Source organism: Tauraco erythrolophus, chromosome 31 (assembly GCF_009769465.1).
Source record: "Tauraco erythrolophus isolate bTauEry1 chromosome 31, bTauEry1.pri, whole genome shotgun sequence".
Taxonomy (NCBI): Eukaryota; Metazoa; Chordata; class Aves; order Musophagiformes; family Musophagidae; genus Tauraco; species Tauraco erythrolophus.
In genome coordinates this window covers 280,698-296,591 of record NC_141495.1, presented here as the reverse complement: position 1 = coordinate 296,591, position 15,894 = coordinate 280,698, and the positions used below count along the sequence as shown (strand labels likewise).

The 15,894-nt window shown below is 57.3% G+C and overlaps 1 protein-coding gene across 2 annotated transcripts in view; it reads left to right on the top strand.

The window, feature by feature from the left end:
• Positions 1–9,998: 9,998 nt before the first annotated feature.
• The window catches only part of HDAC7 (histone deacetylase 7), a 44,356-nt gene continuing 38,460 nt past the window's right edge, over positions 9,999–15,894 (top strand). For both annotated transcript variants that reach the window (XM_086628468.1, XM_086628467.1), the window contains exon 1: positions 9,999–10,101. In XM_086628468.1, coding sequence (XP_086484594.1) covers positions 9,999–10,101 — 103 coding nt within the window. The remainder of the gene's footprint in view (positions 10,102–15,894) is intronic.

Genomic DNA, 15,894 nt, shown 5'->3' with positions numbered 1-15,894 from the left:
CAATGTGGGTCCCTCCTCCAGGAGATGAGGGTGCTCCTGGGTGCCCCTTCCCACCAGCCCTCCAACCCCTGAGACATCTGCCTGTTCCTGGGTGGCTGTAGGACTGGCGTTTTAAAAACATCACCCAGTCCCAATGGGACGTTGAGATGGGAGGTATTGAAGCCTGACTGGAGCATCAAAAGCCCAGGAATGTCACATGTTGGATGTTTGAGTGACAGCCTAAATATTCATGTGGATTTTAGAGCACCTGCAAATACTGCTCTGGAAAGGAGCGTTTGGCTCAACTTCAATTAAAGAGCTTCTTAAATTCAAGGCAGGCTGTGATCCGTGTAATATTCTGGATTAATAGTATTTAATTTTCAAAGAGAATACACTTAAGACAGCAACAAAAAGAGCAGCAGAAAAGGCTGGCAAGCTTCGTGGCCCCTTCCTCCTTGCACATCCCATATCTTTGTGGAGGCACCCTTATTTTTACCAGCCAGATGCATCAAATACAAATGATGTGGCCACTTGAAAGAACTTGTTGGGATTGAGTCCCAAGGAAACGGGCAGGAAACGGCACCAATGCGCCCAAGGCAGCCCTGTGTTTTTGGCTTTGCGTCCTCTGCGCTGCCGTACAGGCTCTCACTGCAGGCTTTGCTGCATTTTGAGATTTCGGGAGTAAATCTGTGGTGGAAGAGTCTTTTCCAAAATTTTATTAAGTAAGTCTGGGCTCGGAGTCCAGCTGCAGGAGACTTTAAATGTGCAATTCCTAGTTTTTCCTCTTTAAATGTGTCTGTGAACGCACCGGAGAGCAGCGTCCTGCCTGCGCCGGCGGCTTTGGAAGCGAAATAAAAAGCTGCAGTAACGGCAGAGCTTCTTACTGAAGAGCTCTTGCTGCAAGAGGCGAGTTTCTTAAGTTCCTCCACGTAACCAACCTCACCCTTATTTTTTCTGTATCTGGGATTTATAAGCTGCAGCGAAGCTTCTCTGTGGCTCCCCGGTCTCCGCGAGGTCGGTTTGGCAGGACCGAACACGGGTTGGTGAGGAGGAGCCGTTGAACCCGTGAAGGTTGAATTCTGCGAGCACCTCACTGCGTGACTTTTCTATGATGTTAAAAAAAAAAAAAAAAAAGATGTTAAGATAGAACTGGAACAGTCGCCGTTCGAAGCAAGCACCTAAACCAAGGATGGCATCGCGTGCCCGAGCAAAACGCCGCCCAGGCAGAGCCGACGCTCCGAAGGCAGCGGCCCTGGCAGTTCGAGGTGCCCCCCAGGAGTGCTTGTAGGCGTTTCAGCGATGGGTTACGCATCCCACTGGTCCGTCGCTGGGGTTTTTAACAGCCACTCTTCGTGGCACGGATGCTGCTTTTCTGTTTGCCCTGCACCGCGCGACGCTGCCCGTGCCGCGCACGCGTGTGCATCTGGCATGGCAGCAGCGGCGCTGGGGAAGGTTGTGGGTGGCGTGGACGGGCACTGGGCACCGCAGAGCATCCCCCAGCACCAGTGCCCCGGCCTGGCACCAGGCTGAGGCCACGGTGATCCCGGGGCACAGGAGGGGCTTTTCCCAGCCCAGCCGTGCCAAGGCACCGGCTGCGGGGCTCTGAACTTGGCACCAGGCTGCAGAGAACAGCCCGAGGGGCCGCGGTTCGGCTCCGGCAGGTGAATCCCAGTTGTGTCCAGCAGCGCAGCAGCCCCAGGCTGGTCCGTGCGCTTGATCCGGTCCCGGCTCCGCGCACCCCGGTTCCCAGCTGCGCGGCTCCGCTTACACCCCGAGTCGCCCCCTCGGCCGCATCTCGGTGCCCCGGAGGGGGGGGGTCCCGGTGGCGGGCGCAGTCCGGGGGAGGGACTCGGAGGGGGGGGGGGGCGGTGGCGGCGCCATTGGCCGCGGCCGCGGGGCGGTGCCGCCCGCAGACAACGCGCCGTGGGCCGGGCCGGGCCGGGCCGCTCCTCCCCTCCCCGCCCGGTTCCGGGGCGGCGGCGGCGGCGGCGCAGGTGGAGCCGAGCAGCCCATGGCGCCCCGTGCCCCGCCGCCCAGCGCGGCCCGGCCGGGGGCCGCCCCCCGCCCCGTCGCCGCCGCCGTCTGAGCCCGCGGACGCCCCCGGCCTCGCCTGTTGTCGCCGCCCGGCCCCGCCGCCCGAGGTAGGCACCGGGTAGGGGGGACGTTTCCACCGCGGCTCGGGGTGGGCGCGGGGCTGGCACCGCCGGTGGGGTCAGAGACCTCCGCTCAGCCGCGGCCCCCCCCCCTCCCCCCCGGGCTGAGACCCCGCACCGCCGGGGGGGTGAGAGCCCCTTCTGGTCGGGATCGGGGGGGAATGGGGCAGCCGGAGCCCCGCAGCCCCCCGGCAGGGCTGGGCTGGGGGGGTGGTGCAGCCCGTATGGATGGGGAGGTGCTGGCCGCGCTTTTAGCCCCGGTGTCCGGTAAGCAGGAGCTGGCGTGCGGCGTGCCAGGCTCCGGGCGAGGGGGCGTCCGATGGCCCCGGCCGCAGCGGAGAGCCTGGGCTGGTGCCCGGGGAAGCCTCAGATGATGGTGGCTTCGAGAGCGGCTCATCCGCCCCGCGAGGAGACGGTGCCCGCTGCGGCCGCGGGGGTGAGCCCAGACAAACCGCCCGAGCCGAGGGAGGGAGTTCAAGCCCGTGAGTCCCCGACTTGCCGGGTCGGACAAGGTCCACAGACCTGTGGCCACCTTCGAGAGCGGCTGTTTAGAGATGGTAAACCCGAGCCTGTTGTTTGCTGGAACGTTTTTGTTCTGATCCTGTCGCCTTTCCCTTCCGAAGGCCAGCTGGCGCCCGCAGGAAGCGAGGCTTGGAGGGTGGAGGAGCGACGGGACTAACAGCTCTGCTGGGTTACGTCCTCCTTGGGTGTATTTACTGAAACAGCATCTCTCTTTGTCTCTAAATACTTTGTTGAGAAAGGATGTGAGCAGCTGTCCTGGGAAAAGAGCTGTCGATACCCCAAGTAGCCGGGATCTGTCCGGAGGCTGAGCGTACGAGCCAGTGCAGCCCACAGATCTGCGAGTCGTCCAAGATTTGCCCTCTTCCCACACCTTTTTCCATGGTAAAGGTATTCTCGTGGGGTTTGGGCATGTTAGCGAGGCTCTGCTGAGTAATGGGACGTGGGGAGGCTCCCGCAGAGGCGGTGTTGAGATGTGCTGGACTCAGCTCGGTGGCGGGTGCGCAGGAGAGACGGGGTGTCGCTTGTCGTGGGAGAGGACGGGAAGCAAATGCCCTGAGGATTTGGACTGTGCTGGAGTTTTTGCCCAACTGGGTGGTGTGTGAGTGGTTTCTGCCCTGTGTTTGTTCTAGCAGATGGTCAAAGCGACGCGCTCTGGGAGCACGGGGAGGGTGAGGGTCCGGATGCCATACCTCTGCCCAGATGTTCGCGGAGCGTTTCAGCCTGGAAATCACAGCCTTTCGTAGGAGATCTCCAGCGCTTCCTGGTTCGCAGCGAGGATCGGAGGGTTTCAGCACTTCCTACTCGGCTGCCTGATGCGAGCAGGAAGTGGGAGCGTGAAAACGGCAGCAGAAGTGCTGGCGGCGAGGCTGGAAGCTCAGCAGGCGTCAGGCGCGTGGGACGGCGACGAGGTTAGACCTGTCCTGAACAGAGTCCTAAACCTTTTGGACGTGTCATTTGGGAACGGATAAGTTAGGGCCAGGCTTTGCAGGGACGTGTCTCGTCCTGGGACAGCAGGAGGACGGAGGTGCTGCTCGAGTGCACATAAGTGTGTCTTTTCCTGTAGTTTATTAAACAGCTTTGTTGCATCCTGCTGAGGCTCGGACAGGAGCTGCCCCAGGGCAGGGAGAGGCTTGTGCTTTGGATTGGTGCTGGGTGCTGCCCGGTGCAGTTCTGACCCAGCAGAGACGTTTCGATGCGACACAGTGTTATATCTGGACTAGCAAAGTGATAAACTTGGTGTCCTTGTGAGATTGTGGGTCTGGATTTGTGTTGTGCCTCCAGCAGAGGTGGGAAATTCAGGCTGGTGGGGCTGGAGCGGGAGTGTCACGACTCTGGCCCTGGATTCTGCGTTCACACTTTGCTGGGCTGTGGGTTGGAGTAAAGACTCAGGTTGTATCTGGCGGTGGGAATGGAGGCTGGTTGCTTAATGTCTTTTGGGGCATCCCTGGCTGTACGGGTGTGAGTGGCAGCACCGATGGCTTTGGGATACACGGCTTAAGCCAAACAATTCTCTCGCCATGAGGCACTGGGATAGGATCAACTCTTGGGAAGCCGAAAGCTGCTGCTGCAAACCCCTGACCATTTAGAAACTGTTGAAAGGAAAATGAAGTTTGAAAATGTCAGTAGCGAGGAGACGCTGTGTATTTGGAGGTTTCGTGGCTCCGATTCGCAGGCTTTTTCCTGTTCAAATAGTGGGATGTGATGGTGTAAGTGCTTTTTTAAGAGAGTCTGGGCGATCCTGCAATTTAACAGCTGGGACCTTGGGGAGGGGAAAAAACAAACAAGTGTGTTGGCAACGCTCCGAAACAAGGCAGCTCCTTCTGCCCCGTTGCCTGGCTCTCGCAGGCGAGGTGCGTGAATCTCCCCTTCGAACATCGAGACTTTAGTTTTTCCCATCTGGTTTGTTACCGTTAATGAAAGGGTTGTCAGCCACTGGAATAGGCTGCCCAGGGAGGTGGTTGAGTCCCCATCCCTGGATGTGTTTAAGAATAGAGTGGATGATCTACTTGAGGATATGGTTTAATGGGGATTAGGGATGGTTGGACTCGATGATCTCTAAGGTCTTTTCCAACCTAGAAATCTATGAGTCTATGAATCTCCATCCGGCCCCATAGCTGCTCTCTGCTGCGGAGCGACATGGTGTGCAGGATGGGGAGTCAGTCCTGCGAGCTGGGAGTCCTTCCCGTGCCTGTCTCATTCCCTTGCTGTGCTCCCTGAAGGCAGGAATCCATCCTTCCCCGCTTCAGGCTTTGTCAGCTTCCTATTAGCAACTTCTTTGCTGGTTTTTGCGTTGTTGGTGAGATGGGGAGAGGACAGACAGCTGGAGAAGTGGCTCTCCTGTTTTCCTGCCTTTGCTGGGGGCTCAGTGTGTATGTGGTTTGTTCCTGGCCACCCCGCTCCCACCTCCCTGGGTACCTACAGGCTGGATCGCCCTCCCCGGAGCGCGGGGCTGCGCCCGACGCGCGTTAGGGACGGTTTGGTCGCTTGAAAACGGTCCGAGTTGGCGCATTTGGTGCGGGATGTGATGATGCCACGAAGCTTTCGCGGGGATGTACGGAGATCCGGAGGCGGGCAGGGGCTGGTGGGGTGCGGTGTGAGCTGCTGGTGCTGTTAATGTTAACTTTTTAGCAGAAAAGCTTGGGTCTTGTTAAACCGAGCCGAGGAGGTTCAGGAGAGCAGCGCTGTCGTGTAGAATGTAGGCAAAGGATTTGTTTTCTTTCTCTGCCTCGGAGAGCTCCGTCTTCCCTTGAAACTGTCTTCCAGATATAGCAGCAGTTGCTGACGCTGAATGAATGTGTGCTGAGTTTAGGCAGCTCGGAGGCTGCTGTGCGTCGTGCAGGATTCAGTCGTTCGGGTCGGAGTTTAGCCAGAGCAAGCGGAGCTGATGTTCTTGGGTGGCATTGGCCCAGTTGCCAAACTATAAATAACCGGAGCCCAAGCGCTTGTTGAACTGACTTTGGAAATTTCCCAGACTCACCTTGGAGGAGGAATTCGTGCCAAGGCCTTGGCAGAGCGGGGCTGAAGGCGCTGAGTGCTCAGCGTGATGCAGGAGTACCCGTAAGTGAGTCGATGAGGTGGCAGAGTTGGCGTGAGTGCCATGTGTCCGTGTCACTGTGGTCCCTGTTGGGCAATATCTGAGGATGCTGAGGAAAGAGCCTTGAGTCAGTGCGGAGAGGTCTTCAGCAGGGAGGGAATGTCTTAAAGTGAGGTTCTCCAAGGAGGGGCTGGAGCAAGATAGCAGCTATCAACGCTTCAAAGCCTTAGCACATCCGTCACGTGTATCTGTTCATCCTTCCCTCATCCTAAAAGTTTAGTCCATCCACGTTCAAGGCCAGGCATGGTGGATGGTGCCTTCTATGGTGGATGGTGCCTTCTATGGTGGATGGTGCCTTCTATGGTGGATGGTGTCAATGGTGGATGGTGTCAATGCAAGGATTATGAAGGTGCCTCTGAGGCTGGAGCCTTCTCGGTGGCTTGCTTCTTGCTTTTTGCACCCCAGCACAGTAATAAACCACGTCGCTCACTCGCAGGCGGATACGTCCGGCGTTGTCCCGTGAGGTGTTTGTATCCAGGAGCAGGAACGCGTGCCAGCAGGAGAATTAGCTCTTCCACGGGGTTGCATTGCACAGTTGGATCCAAACACCGCTAGCATCAGTGCAAAACAAACGCTGCTGCTGGTCTGGCACGTGGTCACGCTCACCCCACGGCCTCTCCGTGCTGCGGTAAATGACGGCGCACGCTTCAGGGAGACGGAGGCTCCGTGCCAGAAAGGTGGAGGCTAAAGGTAGGGAACAGGGGGAAGGAGATGGAGTAGTCAGGGAAGAGCTGGAAACTGAGAGTATCTCACACTGACCTCCAGAAGAGACTCGTTTCTCTTGACGGAGAAGTTTTTTACATGTGCAGGGTGTCCCCGTCAGCGGTGCCTGCCTGGAGCCTCCTCCCAGTGTTTACTGGTGAGTGGGACATGAGTGGGATCGCTGTTGGCCATACGTGGCTCCCAGCGTTCAGCACTGGTGGCTGATGGCTCTTCTGGGCTGTTTGTGTGTCGCGGTGTGCAGCTTAGGATCAAAAAAGCTCAACTGGTTTACTGTAGGTGTCCTAAAGCAATACCTCCAAACCCAAACCTTTGCTTGTTTTAGAAATGACTCAACTGGAGTTATAAGGCATGAAATAAGCAGGTCGGGCTTCCCGGTGTGTTTGGGCTTCTTGGCAAGATTGCTCTCGCCTGTACTGATTCACTGGGTCACGTTGGGTGATCCTGGACTTCCCGTCCATCTGCTCTCACACCTTCGTCTCCTACTTGGCCTCTTCTATTCCCTTTCCCCACCTTCCCTTTTCTGGAGCACACCCAGTTCTCCCACAACTCCCCGTTTGCAAGGAGTGTGGTAGGTATTTATAGAAATAAAATAAGAAGTTGTCCCGTTCCGGTGTGTGTTCTCGTTGTAGCTGGAACTTGGATCATCTGCTTCTCCCAAAGAGAGCAGCGTGTCCAAGGAACCTCTGGAGCATCCTGCGGTCCTGCAAGTGCCTTGGAGTTCAGCTCCACGGAGGGTGGAAGCAGGACACCCCGTTGCTGCAGGAAGCAGTCGGGACGTGGTGCTGGGAGCGGGTTCGCCGGGTTGGAGGGGGATGTTCTTGAGCCTTCACAGAAGGAGAATCTCTTACGCAAGAGAGGGGAGAACAGTGTTGATGCTGAGGCTGCTTTTTCAAAAAGCCGCCGTTGCGTAAGAGCGAAGCCTGGGGCAGCACAGAAAATGTGGAGAACGTCACTTCCTAGCCATCTGCTCGAGACAAAGCCAGCCTTGCTCTCTGAATTTCTTCCTTTATGCCTATCCTCAACTTCAAGGCTTATGTAAATTCTCCAGGTTTGCTCCCGGCTCGATGCACATACGTTGCAGAGGATATGTTTCCATACATAGCCTGGGGGTGCAACTACCAAGTGAAAATAGTCCCTCCTGTTCCTGCCATAGACTCTTTCCTTCATCTGGCTGCCTTCAGCAACACTGAAGATGCCAGCGAAAGCTTTCCCTATTATCTCCTAGTGGCTGTAGGGTGGGAATATTCAGAGTGTCCCTGCTCCCTCCCTCCCCTTGACAGCCCGGAGCAGAGGAGAAGCACCAGGAGAAGCACCGTTCTCCCACTTCCCTCGCCTTGCTCGGTCACAGGTTTTGCTGGGTCCTTTTTGCCATCCTTGTGGGCTCCCTCTTGGTCCTCTGGCCTCTCTGTCCTTGTCCCAGGGCTGGGGCAGGGACTGGCACACGGCTCTGTGCTGTCCCAGGGATGTCGAGGACTGAATGTTGACCGTTTCTGCAGACACTACGGAGCACCTGGATGCAGGACCCACTGCTTCTCTTGGGGCTCATCTCCTGGCTTCCGTTGAGCTCAGGATCATGCCTGCCTCCTTCTTTTCCTTCTTCCAAGACTGCACCAACACCTCGCTGCAGCAGTAGAGGGGTCCCCAAGTGAGGGTGTGGAGGTGCTGGTGGGTGAACTTGCAGTACGGTCCATATGCCTTGGGAATTGCTTCCGCAGAGACCAAGCCCGACAGCAGGCACAGTTCTCCGTGGCTCAGGGATGCGTCGAAGCCTGAGGAAACTACTGGGCACACAGGGATCCTCCCTGCCCTCGTTGGTGGCACTTCTATCCCCGCAGCACGGTTGCAGAACAGACCTGTCACCAGCCGGAGGTGGCAGTGTCCCAGAAGAGGGGTTCCCCACGCTGGGGGACAGACCCCGCCGCAGTGCCGGGGCGGCTGGGTTTTGTCTGGATCCCTTCAGCCACGTGGCCGTCACCTGCTGGCACGGGGCGGGCAGGGAGGGCGGCAGCGCTGGCTCACGCCACTGTCATAATTGAAGTGCAGCGTTAAGCAAATCTGCGGCTTGTGATCTTTATTCAGCGTGCTCAGCCTCGCTGAAACGCTGCTCTAATTCCGGCGGCCTGACCCAGGCCATAATAAGCAGTTGCTGTCTGGATGGCGACTGGAATTGGAAGTGCCGTGTTCCCTCGGATGCCCCGTGTAAGTTTTGGAGGGTGTTTTTACAGCAGACTTAAGCTGGTGGGTTTGGGGAATTCAGTTGTGTAGCACTCAAAGACTGTCAGACTGCTTATGACTTACTCCTGTCCAAAAAAACAGTAGAAAAAATATTTTTAGGTATTGAGTAAGCTGGCAGCGGATGCTGGCATCACGAGTATCCGGATGCACTTGCTGACGAGGTGGATGCGCTGTGAACTAGCAGGGAGCTGCTGCAGGGACCGATTTCAGGTGGTGAGTTTGATTTCCAGAAAGCCCAGCTTGTCTGTTCGTTTTCCCAGTACCTAAGGGTTGGAATCAAATACGCTCTGACTGCCACTTCAATTCCCCTACATTAATCTTTGTGCTGGTTGCTAACTGGGACCGGATCTTTCCTGAACACATCCGGGCAGGATTGCAACCCTTTCTTCTTGGGCTGTTAGGCTGAACCTGCGGCAACACGCTCCAGCTCGCCGTGGGCAGGATGGCAGCCGGTTTGCTGCGTTTTTGCTGGATCCCAGTGGGCACCAGCCTCCACCATCCTCTCCGCAGGGGAGAAGCAACGGCCACACTGGGCTGGTGCCCGCTGAGTGGGCAGCTGTGTGGTTCTCAGCGGGCTCAGCCATTCCTGGGGATGCTCAGGGCACCGTGCCTGGGGATGACCCGCTCGGTATCGAAACGCAGCCGCCGCCGTTTGGGTTTTGAGGAATGAGCTGGCGGAGCGGCGCGGAGCCCATCGCCGTGGGGGATTCGTGGCGGCGTTTGCTTTGCCTCAAAAGCACGCGCCGGGTGGCTCTACCTTCTGTTACCCAGATCTTTCTCGGCGAGGTGAGAGTTGTTGTGCAGAGTTTCCTCTTTATATCCTCTTATGTCACGCTGCCCCGCCGGCTGAGCGCTCAAAATAGCTGCCAATCCCAGTAGGTTTCACTTCAAGGTCTCTATTCTTAGCCCGCTGGTGAGCTGAGCAAGCCGCGTTACTCAGTAGTCATGGGTTCAAGGACCGAAGGGTGAAGACTGGCAAACTCTTTGCCATGCAGGAGTTTTGTTTGCGTTTCATGGCAGCTTTGAAGCGACGGCTTGGGCAGAGCCCTGCCCAGCAGCCTCAGACGTGCGTGCTGGAGAAGGGAGCCGCGTGTTTGTGAGTATGAAATAAGAGTTGCCGGAGCTGGTACGGACTCCGGAGGAGGCAGACGGGATGACTCAGTATCCGAGAGTCTGCTAAGTGGCTTATTGCATCTGACCCATCTCCGAGCTGCCTTATCAGACGCGTCTCGAACTGCTGCCCTGATGACCAGATAGACGCGTGGCAGGAGCGAAGCAGAAGTGAATGTGGGATGCGGAGCGGTGGCTTCCCGGGAGCGGAACTAGCTGGATGTTCTCAGAGTGTTGCACCAAGGCTGAGGATATCTGCTGCGCTGGTGATGTTCAGCCCGTCCTGTAAGTGCCTTTCCCGTCCCTGGGGGATTTTGGTCCTTCCTTGCACGGCTGTGGATCCTGACGTGTTGGGTGGGCTGGTGAAGGTGTACACGGGAGCATCCCTCTGTTTGGCGCACGGAGAACGGTTCGCACACGGGCCTGAACCGAAGCTCTGATCTGCGCCTGGTGGACACAGCCACAACTGGGGCGGGCGAAGGGCTTTATGGTTTTCATCGCCCGTACGCAGGGTCCCAGCTCGTGGCTGCAGGAGGTGAGCAGATGGCATCGGTGCCACTTGTGCCAGCAAGCACAGGACAGGCTCATCTGTTATCTGCTCAGCCGTTTCTGGCAGTTTCATTGGGAACTCACCAGCTCTTGCTGGTTTACCCACCAGCTCTTGCTCAGATCTGATGACGGTGCTGCCTGGGTAGATGCCGAGGGACCTTCAGCAGGACTTAGCTATTTTCCAGAGTGCATCTGGGGAAAGATCTTGTTTTCCCAACTTCATTTAAATTCCTTTAACTCTTACAAACTAGTGTTGAAGCTGTCCGATGCCAGCTCCGCTGGGCTTGGATGGATTTCCACCCAGGAGTGGATCAGGCTGGGGTCAGGGCACGGCCGGGAGCAGCATCCTGCACCTTTGGGATTTACAGCACGGGAGAAAGGAGCCTGTCCTGGGGATGAAGGGTGCTGGCCGTGGCTTTCGCCGGCACAGAGCCTGAGGCTCTGTTGCTGGGGAGTGAGTGTTGTGTACCGAGTTCGCATCCTGCCTACGCCGCGGGTGCCGGTCACGTGCAGACGGGGCCTTTGTCCTGGGCCTGACTGCTTTTTTTAAAACTTATTTTTAGGTGCTCTCTGGCTTCCTCTTCCTCCTGCGCTGCGCTGCACTCCGTCTTTCTAACTCCCTCTTCTAGGATTGCTTTTGGAACAATCGGTTCCTCCTTAAACCCGTTTTTGCAGGCCTTTGTCTGCGCTTGGGAGCTGGCCCAGCTCGGCGTTCGCAGCTGCCGGCTCCTTCTGGGTAAGCAAGAACAAATAAAGGTTTGCGCTGAATGAATCCGTTGAGCCTTATCTGCCTCCCAAATTCGGGACAGCTGTACAACTGCTGCGTGGAGGCTGCCCGGAGGGCACGGAGCCTCCTCGGAGAAAAACTTCTGCCAGTGGTCAGAGCTCAGTGGGTTTGTGCTGCCTCGGTGGGTTCCTCCGTGTGCCTCTCCGAGCTCTGTCCCACGCTTGGTTACGCAGCACGGCTCTGGAATAACTCCCTTTCCTTGAAGACTTTGCTCCACGCCAGCTTTGCTATAGGCTTCTAGTGGAAATTTGGCTTTCGGGATGCTTTGAGTGATTCCATCGCTGCGGGAGGGGAAATACGGCGGCAGAGCATCGTGGTGGGACCCGTGTAGCAGATGGACTTGAAGGAGGCCAGTGCGTGGTTTGTGGGGAGCAAGCTGTTGGCATCCCCTTGGGCAAACCACACAAGCTGTTGGCATCCCCTTGGGCAAACCACGCAAGCTGTTGGCATCCCCTTGGGCTCTCCGCTTGAGCAAAAGGACACGGCGGAGCGTCGGCGCTGCAGGAGCCGTGGTGTGGCTTTGCTGTGCAACAGGCAGGATTTGTAGATAAGCCCCGTTGGTTGGTTGAGTAACAGAAGTGTGGGAGAAGGGAGGGAGCAGTAGATAAGCCTTGGGCTCGTGCCTGAAAAGTTTTCATCTGGCACTAAGGTGGGGATTTGCACCGGAGCTAATGTTTTGCTGAGATGAACGGGACAGTTTTTACTCCTCTCCTTGTCTTCTGGCACTCTAGATTAGACTTGGTTCATCCTCTTTCTGCGCAGAGAAGCACCCTGTCTAACCGTAGCGAAGGTCTTGCCAGCAGATCTGGTGGTGGTTAGTGGTTTGGAGGAGGTGCCGGTGCACGGTGAGCCTTGCCCGCCATGCTGCAGCCCGGTCCTTCTCCCAGCTCCCATCTTCGGAGCTCATCACAAGAAGAAGCAGTCTTAGACACGTGATGCAGCAGTGGCAAACGCTTCGTAGCTTCTTGCAATTTCCCTTTTTTCAAAAAAATCTTCAGAGAATATGTGCCACGGAGCCTGCTCGTCTCTCCGCACCCTCGGCAGATGCCACAGGGAGATTTCGGCTCTGCGGCCGGACGATCCGTTTGCCCGTTGCGGTGCTGGGAGCCACCACGCTCTTCCATGCTGGGGGCATCCCTGGAGCTTCCTTTGTGTGTTCTTCATAACCTGCCTTCCCAGTTTGTCTCATCCCACGCTCCAAGGCCGTGTGTTGAGACCAGGAGAGAGATGTGGTGGCTTTGCTCCTGTAAGGCGTTGAGGACACGTTTGCAAGATGGAAGTTGATCCTTTTCAGCAAGCCAGGCCTCGGGAGGTGAAGATGTCTCTGTCCTTTGCATGGCAGCAGAGCCGAACCTTGCTGTTGACTCCATAAGAAGAATTAGGGGATTAAAGTGGACCTGGACTCCTGAGTGCAAGGGCCCTTGGCACTTTGCCTCCCCTGCAGAAGATCTGCAGGCTGTCCTGGCTGCTCGCAGCTGGGCTTGTAGCTCCTGCGGGATGTATTGAAGTGTATGGAGGATTGTGGGTTGTCAGCGAGGTCTTCTCCTGCCTTCTCCCATAGAGCTCCCTGGAGCTGGGCTCGCTCTGAAGCGGTGATGGCCAAGGCTCTTGGGATGCTTGGAAGCTGAGTTTAGGACTAAGATAAGGCCCAGGATGAGGAACCAAGCAGTTGCTCGTAATGGTGGTGGCAGAATAAGGTTGTGTCGTGGCAGAATAAGGTTGTGTCGTGGCAGAAGCCATCAGTTAGTTCCACATGAGCTCTTTCCTTCAAACCCCAATGGATAAACTTCATCTCTTTCCTCCTGGGAGCTTGGAGGCATCTGCCTGTGCTGGTGACCTGGCCTGGGAGCTTGAGTAAAGTGAGGAGACGCAGTGCTGCCTAACTTGGGTTGGGGAGAATAACCCAGAGACCCTTTCCACCTTAAGGATGGAATTTCAGAGGGGGGACCAGACCCAGGGACTCGGTGGGAAAGGGGTCTCGAAAGGTGGGTAGAGAGGCAAACCTCACTGCTGTGAACACAAAGGCTGGCTCCTGGGACATGGGGAGGTCTTGTTCTGAGCCCGAAGAGCCGCAGCGTGGAGGAGGAGAGCACAGAGGTGGCACCGGGCACGTGGTGCTGGAGAAGGGACAGCCGGGACAGGGGGACGCAGCGGTGCCGACGACTCAGCCGACGCAATTTCTTTTGAAAACGGAATTTTTCCAGCCTCTCCGAGAGCTCCGTGTGCATCGGGCTGACTCCGTAAGCTGCCCATCAGGCCCAGCTGGAGGCGGTTCGGGGTCAAACTGGTGCATCCTCTGCCCGGAGGGTTTCCGAGGGGTACCCCCAGCTGGGTGCCACAAGCCTGGATCAATCACCACCTGCCTTCTGGTCTCCGTGCCCGCGTCGGGCAGACTCGGCGTGCCCCAGCGCAGGGGAAGCAGAGGGTTGTGCAGCCCTTACGGGGCTGGAACCTGCTTTTCTCGTACGACGGGAGAGTCCAGAGGACTCTCGAGTCCAGGGAGGGCCACGAGGATGATCCGAGGGCTGGAGCACCTCTGCTATGGAGACAGGCTGAGAGAGTTGGGGCTGTTCAGCCTGGAGAAGAGAAGGCTCCAGGGTGATCTTCTAGCAGCTTTCCAGTACTTAAAGGGGGCCTACAGGAAAGCTGGAGAGGGACTTTTTACAAGGGTGTGTAGTGATAGGACAAGGGGCAATGGATTTAAACTGAAAGAGGGCAGATTAGGTTAGATATAAGAAAGAAATTTTCACTCAGAGGGTGGTGAGGCACTGGCGCAGGTTGCCCAGAGAAGCTGTGGCTGCCCCATCCCTGGCAGTGTTCAAGGCCAGGTTGGACGAGGCTTTGGGCAACCTGGTGTAGTGGAGGGTGTCCCTGCCCATGGCAGGGGGGTTGGAACTGGATGATCTTTGAGGTCCCTTCCAACCCAAACCATTCTGTGATTCTATGATTCTATGACGGACCAAGACTCAGCCGCCGCTCCGCTTCTTTAACGCAAGCGTGCTCGGAGAGGGTTTGGCTTTTCTGCCTATAACTCATATTTTAGCCATTAGGTAGACGGGGCGAAAGTCCCCGCTGGATTTATCCACGCGGATCGTTGCGGAGCCGTCGGACGTCGTTTCATCTCGTGCGACGAGTCCGTCCCTGGCCGCGCAGCGGATGCGACAGGCGCGTGCCGGTGCTGAATCCTCCTCTTCCTCGTCGGCTGGATGCTCTGTAAAAGGAGCAGGAATAACTCACCTGGATTAAATCACGAGTCTCCACTGTTCCTTCCATCTTCAAGGCTCTGCCGGCGTAAACAGCTGCTTACTGGGGTAGGTAAGTGGAGGCAGCGCCGTCCTGCCAAGCCCTCGTGTCCACAAATGACTAAATCCTGCCTGAAAAGTCAAAGTATGAAAACATTATTTTTTGGTTTTGGCTGAGCCTCGTGGATTGCTGGGATCGAGCCATCTTGGCTGCCCGGCAGGAGAGCGGAGCGGAGCTGCTCCTCTGGATGCTGCCTGGGGCTGTGCCCACCTTGCAGCTGGGGGAGGAGGGTGGAGGAAGGCTGGTGTGGACGTGTCGGGGGGCTGGGACCAGCCTGACAGCCCCAGATCTGCCAACAAAGATTGTCGTGCCCGTTGGCAAAGCGCTGGAGCTGGGTCAGGAGCCTCGTGGAACCGTGCGGTCATCTTCCTCACTGGTGCCGCAGGCATGGCTCGCAGGGGCTCGGGCAGCAGCCTGTGGGCAGGCTGGGGTTGCTACTGGTGGGGATAGAGGTGGAACTTGGATTTGAAGGATGTATCTGCTCGGTGGGGGTTGAGCAGAGCAGCCCCAGGGCTGTGATGCTGCACTGGATGTTCATCTGTTCCCAGCGGCTCTTGGTGTCCGTTCCCTGCCTCCGCAAAAGAAGCCCCAATCCAAAGAGGAACCTCTGTCACCACTTGCGGGACCTGATGCTTCCAAAAGACTCTGCAGTGACTGGGTGGAGATAAGGATGGAGTGTAAAGCCAAAAATTAGGAGAATTTCCTGCTGCTAAAGATGGAGCTCGGATAATGCTGATTTAGGGCTTTGACTCCCATCCGCAGCCTCCCCGGCTCCCGCGGGAAGCTGACCTGGTTCCCAGCTTGTTGGGCTCTCCCAGCTTGCACCCGTCGGTGGGATCAGTGCCTCGCTGGCCCTATAGATGATGTCTACATGTGCATCTCTGCTTCTCAACCTTCTGCGTTCACGGCAGCGCGATTCCCAGGTACGCGGAGCCGCCGCCGCGCCGTGTCCTCCTGCGGTAGGACGGAGCCCGGCGGCCGAGACGCCCGTTCCGCGTGGCCGGGCGCGGTGGTGAGACGCTGGTATGCGAGATGTAAACTCAATCCCAAAGTTTAGATTACAGCCCTGTGAAAAACATCAGCTCCCCTAAATGGAGCCCAGATGGTGGCGGAAGCTGTGCAAAGCATCGAAGCCGAGGGCCAGGAATTGCAGGAACCGTGTGAGCAAAGGGACCGGGGTTGTGGGGGAGGGAGAGGAAGAGGAGGTAGGGTTACAGCTCATGGAGGCTGCAGGGCGGGCAGTTGGCCACCGCTGTCTGCATCAAGGGTCCTAAACCAGGTTGGTTAACCCCCCTCGCCCCCTTAAAAACAACTCGGGACGCCGAACGTCTCCCGAATTGCATCCGTGTGAACGCAGCGTTTCCGAAGCCGAGGTTTCCCGCAGCCCGGGACAGCTGACCCTGCGGGCGTAAGGGGCCAAGGGCTCTTGGGCAAATTAG